This window comes from Miscanthus floridulus, chromosome 9 (genome assembly GCF_019320115.1).
Source record: "Miscanthus floridulus cultivar M001 chromosome 9, ASM1932011v1, whole genome shotgun sequence".
NCBI lineage: Eukaryota > Viridiplantae > Streptophyta > Magnoliopsida > Poales > Poaceae > Miscanthus > Miscanthus floridulus.
Genome location: NC_089588.1, coordinates 137,898,666 through 137,911,764, shown reverse-complemented (window position 1 = coordinate 137,911,764; position 13,099 = coordinate 137,898,666). Strand labels below are relative to the sequence as shown.

At 46.2% G+C, this 13,099-nt stretch overlaps 1 protein-coding gene and 2 non-coding genes across 3 annotated transcripts; all 3 read left to right on the top strand.

Moving 5' to 3' along the window:
- The first annotated feature begins 4,411 nt into the window (after positions 1 to 4,411).
- Positions 4,412 to 4,493, top strand: LOC136484550 (small nucleolar RNA Z196/R39/R59 family). The gene has a single exon (XR_010766066.1). It is a non-coding gene; the product is annotated as a small nucleolar RNA Z196/R39/R59 family (small nucleolar RNA).
- Positions 4,494 to 4,551: 58 nt separating this feature from the next.
- Positions 4,552 to 4,691, top strand: LOC136484626 (small nucleolar RNA F1/F2/snoR5a). The gene has a single exon (XR_010766131.1). It is a non-coding gene; the product is annotated as a small nucleolar RNA F1/F2/snoR5a (small nucleolar RNA).
- A 2,467-nt stretch (positions 4,692 to 7,158) lies between these two features.
- On the top strand, positions 7,159 to 8,747 carry LOC136483064 (putative serpin-Z6A). The gene is made up of 2 exons (XM_066480180.1): positions 7,159 to 7,569; positions 7,656 to 8,747. Exons 1-2 carry the CDS (start codon positions 7,159 to 7,161, stop codon positions 8,475 to 8,477), a joined length of 1,233 nt encoding a protein of 410 aa, XP_066336277.1. The 3' UTR covers positions 8,478 to 8,747.
- Positions 8,748 to 13,099: the final 4,352 nt, after the last annotated feature.

Below are 13,099 nucleotides of genomic sequence, written 5' to 3'. Positions count from 1 at the left end.
GTCTGGCAGTGTTGTCCTTATCCTCGTCCCCTCATCAGACAACATAATCGGTGATTCAACGATGCGACCAGCTCGCTTTCTGTGCTCATCTAACTTCTTTTCCTCATACCTTGCACGAGCCACCTCTGCAACATGGTCCTCGCTGTATCCAATCCCTTCATGTATAAAATGCAATCAGTTAGTAACATGATTATATTACATTTAAAATCAGGCAACGAAAAAAAGGCTTTCAAGCACTCACTGGCACATAATGCAACAACATGCTCGTTCAAAACCTACATCTGTATTTTTGTCTCCTCCCTTACCTCCTTCCTTGTCCTCTCCTCCTCTAATGCCATCCGTCTCTCCAATCCCCATTTCTCATGCCCAACGTCGATCGGGTTACAAATACCGCGCTGTCTAGCAAACTCACGCATCTTGTCTTTGTGATGTTTAACAAAAAGGTTGACGTAGTCAGGTCCATATCCCCTCTTCCGTACAATTACTTGCCTACCCTTCAGTTCATCCAAGAACTTAGCTTGACCATCATAACATTTCCACCGTCATTTCCTAGTGCTCTGTTCAAACGAAAAATTATATCATATATGTCTTAGCAAAAGAAACAAAATACGATTTCATGGTTACCACAAAAATAACCAACCTCATCATAGTCAATCATATGGCCGCAATAATGGCCTATTCCAAGCTCCGAATGGACTAGACCGTAGTTGGATTTAACACCACATTCACACTTGACTGGCGGTGCTTTGTAAATTAACCTTTCTTTCCTCTTTTCCTTTGCCTTTGGAGGTTCTTCGGGCCATTTGTTCTTAGGACCATACAACCACTCCTTGAAACGACACTTCATCATTGAATACATGTAAATAACGTGACATTAGTACATGAACACATATAGCTCAATATTTCAACACATACACTTTGCACTTACTTCATGCTTGTTTGGACACACAAACTCCAACGTATTATCAGGGTTTATCACAGCTCGGTCTCCGCAATCGCACAGAGGAGGTTCCTCGAGTCGTCTAACTGTGGCTAAGTGCTTCTCCTTAGCCGTCATTGGAGGGGAGTTAGGGGGAGGTGGAACCCACCGCTCGAAGTGCTCTCGTGGATGTTGCCCTCTCCACCAATCGTCGAAAAGGAGGTACCTGGGGTCAAACTTGTCTGCACCGTCGATCCACCCAAAGAAAAAGCACCTCTCATGGGCCTACACAACAAAAATTCAACAAAATTTTATTAACCTAATAATACAAATGAAGAAGAAAAATATACGGAAACAATTACTTACATTAAAACGATTGCACGTGTAGAAGCAACGAGCCGCTGTGTCCGGATGTCTCGATTGAAACACGTCGGCCGAACGTCCACAGTCACAGTTAGGGACATGGAGTTCTGGAGGGACGGGGGCATCTTTGCTAGACTCGTCGGGGTACAATTCTCTAGGACGACCCCGTTTTCGCCATAACAACTCCTGAAAGATGTTTTGCATCTAATAAAACGGTCTAAATTAAACATCAATCAACACAACGCAAATTAATGTAAAATATAATCATTTGCATTGCAACTAAAATAATGTAACCAACACTTATAGCAACAAAAATATACATGGTAAACATACTTCTAACTAAATAATTAACCTTAACATTGACAAAATCAAACTAATATCTTCCTTCAAACCGTAGCACATAGTTCCCAAACATAATTTTTCTCCTAACCTTAACTCACATTCATAAAATCCTATCCACCATTCAAACGAAAATAAAATAAGCGTCATTACCTTGAACGAGGACAAGAAGGGAGTGAGGCGGCCAGGGAATGGAAGGGAATGGTGGGAGGCAGCAACGGAGGGCCGGGCGGGGGGCGGGCGCGGCGGCCAAGCGCGGGCAGGCGGGGTTTGCTGGTCGGGCAGGCGGGACTGACCGCGGGGGTTATATTCAGCTCTGCCGCGCCACGGATCAGGGCGCGGCACTGTCGCGCCAAGATCAGTGGCGTGGCAGGCCCTGCTACGTCAGCAGTCAGCGAATCCGGTCGTCGCCACGTCAGCCCGCTGCTGCGCCACCATGCATGGCGCGACACAGATATTTGGCCGCGCCAGGGCAATAGGCGCGGCCAAAAGTGTTAGTTTAAAAAAAACCGATAGTGTTAAATTTAAAATTAGTTTTCAAAAAATGTTAAAATTAAAAAAATGCGTCCAAGCTGTGTTCTCGTGCACGGCGGAGCTGCCCGACCTGTTGGAGGTAGACCGTAGACGATGGGTCGCATGAGCTCCTGTTTATTGACGACGTCTTGCACAACGCTGTGATCGAAGTGAACGAGGAAGGCACAGAGGCCACGGCTGCAACTGCATGCCCATTGGGTGCATGTTGTGGCCCCAGCCACCGTCCTCCGCGCGTGGATTTTGTCGCTGACCATCTGTTTGCTTCTTTGTGATGGAAGAAGTGTCCAGTGCTATCCTTTTTGCAGGACGCGTGGTTGACCCTACACCACCATAGTGACTCCCAAACTCCCATTTGTAGCAATATAGAGTTTGTTTTTGGGTGTGTCTACTTGTCTTAGATTATGTTTCGATTGATATACTGACATACTTAAATTATTTTGCTCACTATAGTCATTTTAGCAGCCCCGTTCATTCATGTTTTTAGAGCTAGCTGTATATAAAGTTTGTTTCGTTAAGCTGTGGCCTATAGTTAGCTAGGTGCTATGAAAAAGTCGTAAGTTGTAAAGTCACCACGTAGAATGTCTTATCATTCAGTACCACGTAGAATGGTATATGCACTCATAAGAGCATCTCCAAGAGCCTTTATAAAGCTCACCCTCTAAATTATTATTTGAGAGCCATTTGCATAAATATTACTTTCTTTATATTTTTATTCTCCAACAGTTTTTCTTTATGTCATGTGCACTCTAGAGAACCATTCTCGTCTTCTGTTTTTTACTAGCAAAAAATCGGAAATAGAAGATGGCTATATTTGGATGACCAATTAGAAAACCTGTTGAAGGGTAGTTTTTCACTAAAATTTCTATTACTAGCATTTAGGAAGGATGTGGAGAGTCCCTTGAAGATGCTCTAAGAGCATCTCCAATAGACTCTTTATATCTTTCCTAATTTATAGGAATAGAGATTTTGGTGAGCATATACCCTCCAACAACCTATTCAATTGGATATCCAAATCTTGATATCCTCTATTATGGATTTCTCGCAGGCCAAACAGGGAGAGCGAGGATGGCTGTATAGACTGCACACTAGATATAGAAAAATTATTGAAGTATACAAAGATGAAAACGATTTTTACTCAAATAACTCTCCAAATTAAGATTTAGAGAGTAGATTTTAGAAAGGCTCTTGAGATGCTCTAAGTATAGGCATCATGTAAAATGTCTCACTACTGGAAACTCGAATTGCCCTATGGGTAACAAATTTTTCTGTGCGTTTTTTTCGGTACACAGAAAAATTACGATTATTCTGTCGGTTCCAAAATATCCCGACAGAAAAATACGAAAACCCACAGAATAATTGTATGATTTTTCTGTGCGTGACAATACACACATGGAAAAATTAGCACTCACAGAAAAATACAATTTTTTCTTTTGGTTCTTTAAAAACGCACAGAAAAAATATATGCTCGCACAGAAAAAAATATATGCACGCATAGGATAAATAAAAAAAAACAAAGAAGTCCTAACCCTAACCCGCCGGCCGCCTCGCGGACTCGCCTGCTCGGCTATCCTCACGCATGCACGCACACGCTGCGCCGTCGCCGCAGCTATGCACGCACGCCCGCCCCACTGCCTTCTTCTTCCCTGGCGGGCGTCCGCCCCTCCCCTCCCCATTCTTCACCCGATCCCAGCGCCCCTCCTCCCCCGCCGGCGCCCCGCCCCTCCCCCCTCTTCGTCCTCGGCGGGCAGCCGCCCCTCCCCTCCCCCTTCTTCACCCGGCCGAATCCGGCCCTCCCTCTCTCGGATCCGGTCGGTGGCTGCGGTGGTGGTGGTGGTGGCCGACGGCGGGGCGTGGTGGTGGCGGTGGCCCTCCCCTGCCCCTTCTTCTCCGTCGCCGGCGCCCCTCCCCTCCCCCTTCTTCTTCCCCGGCGGGTGCCCCTCCCCTCCCCCTTCTTCACCCGGTCAGATCCGGCCGGTGGTGGTGGTGGTGGCCGGCGGCGGGGCGTGGTGGTGGCGGCGGCCCTCCCCTCCCCCTTCTTCTCCCCCGCCAGCGCCCCTCCCCTCCCCCTTCTTCTTCCCCGGCGGGCACCCCTCCCCTCCCCTTTCTTCTTCCCCGGCGGGTGCCCCTACCCACCCCCTTCTTCACCCGGCCGGATCCGGCCCTCCCTCTCCCGGATCCGGCCGGTGGCTGTGGTGGTGGTGGTGGTGGCCGGCGGCGGGGCGTGGAGGTGGTTGTTGGTTGTTGTATTTTTTTATGTGCAATCTGTGATGCAAATTCCCATTTCCTGAATCACTGTGATTATTGCAACAAAAATCACCATCTTTCGGTTAAGATTGCACTGCAAATTTAGTTTTTATTGCATTCAGAGTATGTTTTCTAGTGTAATTTGTTGTAGTCAATGCCATTTGGTATCTGACTTGCAGTCATTCTTTGTGATTGTGTGTCTCGAAACATGGCAGAATACAAGGGGGAACGGATCTTGCGACACTGGTTGCTTATTTATGAGTTTCCAGTTACTATATGCCTGTTTACATGTTCTGATTGTTCTAATGATCATGACTGAAAAAACTGATGATTGTTTTTCTTAGCTAGTTAGCCAGCTAGGTGTAATTTGTTTTCTGAATATAGTCTTTTGTTTTTTCTTAGCTAGCTAGCCAGCTAGTGTAATTTGTTTTCTAAATACAGTCTTACTATTATTATTGGAGTTCACTTGATTGGCCTTTCTGCTAGTGGCATCTTGACTGAAAACTGATGTGAATGGATTAGTAGCATACTTAATAGTGAAGTAGTTGATAAGTAGAGTTTAGAAACTTCCTTGGTGTTGAGATGGTAATGCTTTTGAATTTCGAGATGCTTTTGGCCTTATCATACTATAAGAAGTAAGAACCAACTGATAAAAACAATTATCCACGACCACCTCTACATGCTTGTTTGTGCATATAAAAAGACAACAATACTCAGAAGGTTGCTATAACATGTCCACACTCCACTTATGTGGTGCTAATACTACTCTCCATTTGTACTTGCTTTTTTTATTTGAAGCTAGTAAAAGAAAGTATACAAAAACTAATAGATAAGAAAAGCTACTACTCAATTGTCAATTCAGAACTCATATTGTGGGTTATAAGGTTATTTCAGTGAAATTGTGTTGGTATTGGTACACAACCTTTATTAGTTGGTGCAACTCCCATTTTCCCGAAGTCTTCGTTACACTTTATTGAATTGTTGCAGCCCTAGAAATCCATAGTTTCTGTTTCACAATTCACACAAAATTTCATTCTTTGTTGCAGAATTAAATAATCTTCTGTAGTTGTTTTTACTACCTTTACCAGGCCTCTCTTGCTCACAGATAGTGGAAGCTAATGCAAGGAAGGTGGGCAAAGTCCTATTTAAGCCAATAAGCAGTGAATGTGTTGGTGTTGACAACAAGGGTGTGAACCGCCTGATCTCCAAGAAGATCGTCAAACGGAAGAAGAAGGGCTCTGATGATTCCTATGGTGATGAGTATCCAGATATAACAGAGAATGGTTGCTATCGCCATGGAGCTGGAAGCTTTTACATTCACAGACAGTGGTTGGCACGGTCGGGAATAAGGAGGCGGCGGCGACAGCGGCAGTGGTGTCATGCAGCGGCCTGCACGGGTAGAGCAGCTCCGGGTGGAAGAACCACTTCACGGGCATCTCCCTCGGGTAGAAGCCTCTCCTCCCGCTTCTCCCTGATCCTCTCCAGCTCCCTCAACCTCTGCTGCAGCAGGGCAATGGAGGAGAACATCACCTGGCCTTCGCTGCTCTGCACCCCCATAATTACTGAGGAGAGGGAAACTGAAGTAGTGAAATTCATGAACTGCTGAGATGAGATGGTAATGCTTTTGAATGTATTGATGCCGGAACATTTGGACATCATCTACATGTAGCCTGGATGCTATGAATGAATGTGCTGAACATTTGGACTCCATCTTTTTATGTTGTGATGAAATTACTGTATGGACAGTCCATATTTTAATATGTTGTTGCTATTGTTTCCAAATAATTATTGTACCCAATTTGCTGCATGGGTAAGTGTATATTATTCTGTCGGTGGTCTGTTAACACCTGACAGAAAAATACAATTTTTCTGTGCGTTCACCTAAACCGACAGAAAAATACATTTTTTTCCGGTGAGTGCACCTCTGCAACTCTGACGGGACAACACTAACAGAAAAATGATTTTTCTGTCGGGTTTTTCTTTTTTCTATGAGGAATAATGCACATAAATTTTATTTTTAATCTGACCGAACATAATTTTTCTGTGCGTGTAACACCCATAGAAAAATTATTTCTAACGGCGAACACACAGAACAATTGAATTTTTCTGTCATTATATTTCCTTGTGTATTTTTCTGAGGGTACACCGTCAGAAAAATATTTTTCTGTCGGTATTCGCATTTTTCTGTGTGTTTTCGCACACACAGAAGAATGTGAGTTTCCAGTAGTGCATACTTCGGTTTAAATTTTGAAAGTCATAAGAGCAACTCCAAGTCACTCTTTATATTCTTTCAAATTTAAAGGAATAGAGATTTTCATGAAAAAAAAACCTCTAATAGCATCTTTAAATGGATCTCTAAATTTGGACATCCTTTATCATGTATTTTTCGCTAGCCAAAACTACAAGGATGGCTCTCTAGAGTTCACCCAATATATACAAAAGTTGTTTGAGGCTACAACAATGTAGAAAGAGATTTTCACTCAAACGACTCTCCAAAATAAGTGATTTAGAGAGGAAATTTTAAAGACTCTCAGATGCTCAAATAAGATAGATGTATTCTAGGACCAATTTGAAAGCACATAAAAAAATCACGCATCCTAAACTTCCTAACGGGTGGTTGTGCTCCCGTAGAATCCGTTGTTATCGCGATTCTGTTCCTTAAACCAGTAGGAGCAGTACGATATACTTGTAGTATAAATAGTTGCAGCCTTACGTCTACAGATGCGATAGCCACACAAATCTTCTTGTTCCTTCATCCAATGGAAACGGCAGTGGCGGCGGCGCGGCAGCACGCAAGCTCCGGCCTCACGTCTCTGTCCCACCGCCTCGCGAAGCAGTTTACCGCCGCGCATGGCGACGCCGCACGCAACCTCGTCTTCTCGCCGCTGTCCATCTACTCCGCGCTCTCCCTCGTCGCCGCCGGTGCCCAGGGAAAAACCCTGCGCGAGGTTCTCGACCTGCTAGGCACAGGGTCCCGTGAGGACCTCCATATGGACGTCAGGCGCATGGTCCAGCAGGCCATCCCGGCCAGGCCGCAGGACGGAGGCCCGCGCGTGTCCTACGCGTCCGGCCTATGGCACGACTCCAGGCGGACGCCGAAGCCGGCGTACCGCGACGTCGCCGCCGCGTCCTTCAGGTCTGTCGTGCGCGCCGTCGACTTCCTCACCAAGGTCAGTCGGCATGGAATCCATATGGTTCGATCTGCTAATGTTTCGCATTCATAGATATATGCGGTCGATCAAATTTTATTTTCCAGGCTGAGGAAGCAAGGATCCAGATCAACAGTTGGGTCGGTGAGTCAACGAACAACCTCATCGACTCTATCCTTGCTCCAGGATCCGTGAACAGCACCACGCGCCTCGTGGTCACCAACGCCATCTACTTCAAGGGCAGGTGGGACACGCCATTCGAGAAGCAAAGGACGAAGGAGGACAAGTTCCACCGGCTCGACGGCAGCTCCGTCACAGCCCAGTTCATGAACAGTTCTAAACGCCAGTTCATCGGCGTGCACGACGGGTTCAAGGTGCTCAGGATGCCCTACACGTACAGGATGCACAGGGCGCCAGGTCTTCCCAGAACCATCCCACCACGATACTCCATGTGCGTCCTCCTGCCGGACACGCGCGACGGCCTGCAGGGCCTCATGGACGCCGTGGCGTCCAGCCCGAGCTTCCTTCAGGACAACCTGCCGCGGAACAAAGTCAAGGTTGGGGAGTTCCGGGTTCCCAGGTTCAAGATGTCCTTCACCAAATCTATGAGAGAGGACCTCCAGGATCTCGGCGTCCAGGCCGTGTTCTCAGGGGCAGCCGAGCTGCCTGACTTGCTGGAGGAAGACGGGTCGCATGAACCGTTGTTTCTTGGGGACGTCCTGCACAAGGCTGTGATCGAAGTGAATGAGGAAGGGACAGAGGCCGCAGCTGTTACTGCTTGCCTTATGCTTGGTTCATGTGGACCGGGGCGGCAGCCTCCGCCGCCTGTGGACTTCGTCGCGGACCATCCATTTGCCTTCTTCGTGGTGGAGGAAGTGTCTGGTGCTATCCTCTTTGCTGGACATGTCCTTGACCCTACGCAATCTTAGTGCTGACTGCTGAGCACAGATAGTAAGCAGTATGCGTCTGTTTATCTTAGACTTGCTCTTCAAATAAGATTAGTAAAATACCAGAATTAAGTTGTTTTGCCTTCTATACAGTCATTTTATGGGTACCAGTACCTCTTATCGAATTAGTACCAGTACGTCTACCAGAACATGCAGTTCCATTCATTGAATTGGTATGTGAAAAGACACTATGATATTACCATGGTATGAGCAATTCAGCTATATTGAAAATAATAATTCCTACCTTTCATATTCATACTACTTGCGGAACCATCTATCGATCCTCTTAGATCGCCGGCCATGGATCATAATCTATCCATCTGAGCACAGCCTTTCATCGTCCTCTGCTTTTCGAGTCCTCTGGGTAATTCTGGAGTCTTTCTGGTATGGTAGTGTATAGGTTACTACTAGAAGGGTATGCTTCTGCAAAGTGTGCGTTCCATGATTGTGATGTAGTTCTTCATTGATCTGATTGTGAGATACTTCTGTAACATGTTTTGCATGGTTTAGATTTCTTTGATTCATCATGCTGCAATTCATAAAATCAGTGATGCAATTAGTTCATCAATGTTTTAGTACTTTGAGTCTAGTTTCGAAAGTTGCCTTTTGGATTGTGAGTGGAATCCCTTCTGCATTCTGGAGTCCAGCAGACTACTCCAGAGCAATTCTGACCATCTAAGCTCTAAGAAGCTGTATGACTATCGGCTGTAGAACTTGTACTGAGAGAGTAGGAATTTGATGCTGGCAGAGATGAGCATTTCTCTATTGGGTCTTGCTGTGGTATTCTCAAATGTGTGTGAGCCGTTCATTTAATTAGATCGGATGGTTAGGATCGTCTAATAGGAAATAAGGAAATAAGGGAAGTTTCTGATATAAAAATATTTTTGTTGACACAATAAATCTTTTTATTTTATAACTTTTAAACATGATATGATTTGATTAGCACATTTATTTAATTTTAATTTTCTAAAGTAGGATAAATATGGGAAGTTTCTGATATAAAAATATTATTATTAATACATGCATGGTATATGATAAATCTTTTTTATTTTTATAACTTTAAACATGATATGACTTGATTGTTGTTAGCATGTAACTGTAACACCCTAAAAATTGCATGATTTTGAAATAGGGGAATTTGATTTATTATGCATTTTTGTGGGCATTTAAATTTAGAAAAATAATAACTTTGTTAAAAATAAAATTAAATATAGGTCTACATACATGTATGTGCATACATGCTGCTGCATATTTTATTTGTGATGCTTTGGTTTGATTGAAATTTGCAAAAGAATTTAAATTTGAGTTAAAATTGGATTTGAAAATGTGTTAAGAAAAATAGAAAAAAGGATTTTATTTTCTTATTCTTCCTTTCTTGGCTTTTGGCCCGAGCGGCCCACTTCTCCCGCTCGGCCTTCTCTCCCCTCACTGGCCCAGCTCGGTCCATCTTGTTTTTTTTTCCACAGCGGCCCATTCCCCGCGCCTCCTCTTTTCTCCCACAGTGGCCCAACAGGCGCCTCCGCACCATCCTCCGCAACGGCCCAATAGGCAGATCAAGATGCCGCGCCGCATTTCCCGCCTCTCCTCCCGCGCCCTGTGCCGCTGCCAGCCGGCCTCACGCGTCAGCGACACTGTTCTTCTTCTCCGCGTGTCTCCGCCTCGGTCACGACCGCCGCCGCCCCGGACTCCGCTCCGCCTACGCCTTGATCCTTGCCGTGTAGCCCAAGTCTCCCCAGGCCTTAAATACCAGCTGCCCGCGCCCGTCCCTCTCCATCTCAAGCCTCGGAGCCGCAGCCGTCTTCGCCAAGTCGCCGCATCCGCCAAACCCTAGCCGCCATCACCGCCCGCTTCGCCGCCGAGCCGCGCACCACCCTCTGTCACTCTGCGCCTTGGTAAGCTACCTCGCCGAGCTTGCCGCTTCTTCCTCTATCTCCCGCTTCTATCAACATTTTGGTTGATAGAAAAATTAGTTGACCTGGTGGAAAAGGCAAAATTTTGGGAAAAAAATTGGTGAGATTTTGGTGAGACTCCGAGGGTATGCAATTTGGGTTTGATTCACAAAATTGACGGCCATGCAAATGCACGCTGTGATTAATTTGAGGGGTTGTTAGGAGTTGAGACGTCGGTCCGTGGAAATTTTACTCCAATCAAGTTTCCTTTTGCAAAAAAGATAATCACGCATTAGGGGTCCACATCGTCCTTAGGCCTTGTTTAGTTTCTCCCCTAAAGTTTAGTCCTTATTCCATCGGATGTTGCGGCACATGCATCGAGTATTAAATATAGATTAAAAAATAACTAATTGCACAAGTTGAGACTAATTTGCGAGACAAATTTTTTAAGCCTAATTAGTCTATGATTTGACAACGTGGTGATACAGTAAAGCTACCGCAACCCATGCTAATGATGGATTAATTAGGCTTAATAATTTCACCTCGTAGAGTACTGAGGACTTCTATAATTTGTTTTATTATTACTATCCAAATACTTATATGTGACACCCCGATATGATATCTAATGTGACACATCTAAACTTTAACCCTAAATTTAAACAAGGCGTTAATCGCTGGTCCTCAACCACGTAGAATCGGCTGGAAGACAGATAGCGCGTCGTGCAATACTGCAGTCATACGACAGCACGCCATACGATTTTTTGCATTATAAAAAGTCCCGGCCTCAGGACGCACGTCTACTCAAGTACAACGCTCGACGCATCTTCCTCCTCGTTCACAATGGCAACGGCGGCAGCAGGACAGCGCGGTAGCCATGGTCTCTCTATATCATTCATAAATGCTAGAAATAAAGATTTTGGTAAAAAATTACCCTTTAACAGTTTGTCTAATGATTATGCTAGAAATAAAGACGAGAATGGTTCTCTATAATGCGCACGAGATATAGAAAGGTGGTTAGAAAGCCAAAAGATATAGAAAGCGATTTTTATAAAAATGATTCTCCAAATGATTATTTGAAAAGTGAGATTTAGAAAGACTCCCGAAGATGCTCTCCTTCTCACCGCCTCGTGAAACAGTTCTCCACCGCAAATAATGGCGAGGGAAGCGCTGGGTGGTTGAGTAAATCTGTTAAAAAAATCAGGCAGCCTAACCTTCCCAACGGGTGGTTGTGCTCCCGTAGAATACGGCTGTTATCGTGATTTTGTTCCTTAAACCAGAAGTACACGACATTCTATCTTCATCATTATTAACACATACAATCTTTACCTGTTTATAAGCAGTAATACGATATATTTGTACTATAAATAGTTCCAGGCTTTTACGAAACGGCAGTGGCGGCGGCACGGCAGCACGCAAGCTCCGGCCTCACGTTTCTGTCCCACCGCCTCGCGAAGCAGTTCACCACCGCGCATGGCGACGCCGCACGCAACTTCGCCTTCTCGCCGCTGTCCATCTACTCCGCGCTCTCCCTCGTCGCCGTGTCAGGACCGAAGCCCAGTCCTCTGTGCCGGACTGTGCCAGGCTCAGCGGAAGGAAGATCTGAATGGGCTAAGACTAAGAGCGCTGAGTGTTTGGGCCGCAATAGGTGAACGAGTGAGTCCAGTAAGGCGTAGTGTGTGCGTGCGTGAGTTGCCTTCCTCATATATGTGCTGGCCTCTGCCTCTGAGAAGACATGGCTATTGTAATCAGATATTCCCCAAACTGAATACTAACATTCGTCTTCCTCCTATCCTCTGCTCTGCTGCCTCGCCCCTACTCCAATTCCTCCTTTCCCTTCCCCAATTGCTAACAGGTATCCAGAGCCTATCGTTCCTTGGCCGATCCATCCTATTGCCATCCTGGAACCCCACAAAATCATCCACGACCATTTCACCATGTTCCGTAAGCAACTCGGTGCCATGGATCCCAACACCAAGCTTCTGCTAGATGAGCTCAAGTCTGTGAAGACCTCGCTCGAATTGTCCCTCGGTGGGCGCATCGGGGAGGTGGAGGCGTTGCTGGGCAAGCGGATCGGGGCCGTGGAGCACTCCATCGCGGACCGATTCAACCGATTGGGGGATGCCTCCCAGGTGTTCGATGAATGGAAGCCCAAGGTGGACGCGTCGGTGGCGGAGCTGCGCTCGGAGTTGGGGGCGATCCGCAAGTCCGGCGCGGTGGTGGAGCAGATGCGCGAAGAGATGACTGCTCTTCGCAAAATCGTGAGTCGTGTGGTTTTCGACTCGGCGGCGACCAATGCTGGTGTCCTGAAGTCCCAACCCGTGGTGGCCGCGGCGATATCATCTACCGGGCACCCGGCCATTGGCTCATTTGTTGGGCACGGCGTTGCACATCATCACCGGGGGGTTCAAGTCCATGACTCAACCCTCAGTCAAGGGTAAGCACACCATCCACCCCCTTCCCCAGCCCACCCATCAGTTTGTCTTGCATCGGTCTCTCTCTAGTTCGACGTTGGAAGTGGGGGATCGAGAGTTTCATGGTGTTGAGGCGGCGTCGCATGAGCATTGCGCACATTGGGGGGCTCAGTATTCTAGTAGTAAGCTGCCGAAGATGGATTTTCTACTTTTTGATGGGGAGAATCCAAAGTTGTGGCTCAGTCTTTGTGATGATTATTTCGACATGTATTTTGTTGAGCCCAGCTAATGGATTCATGTAGCC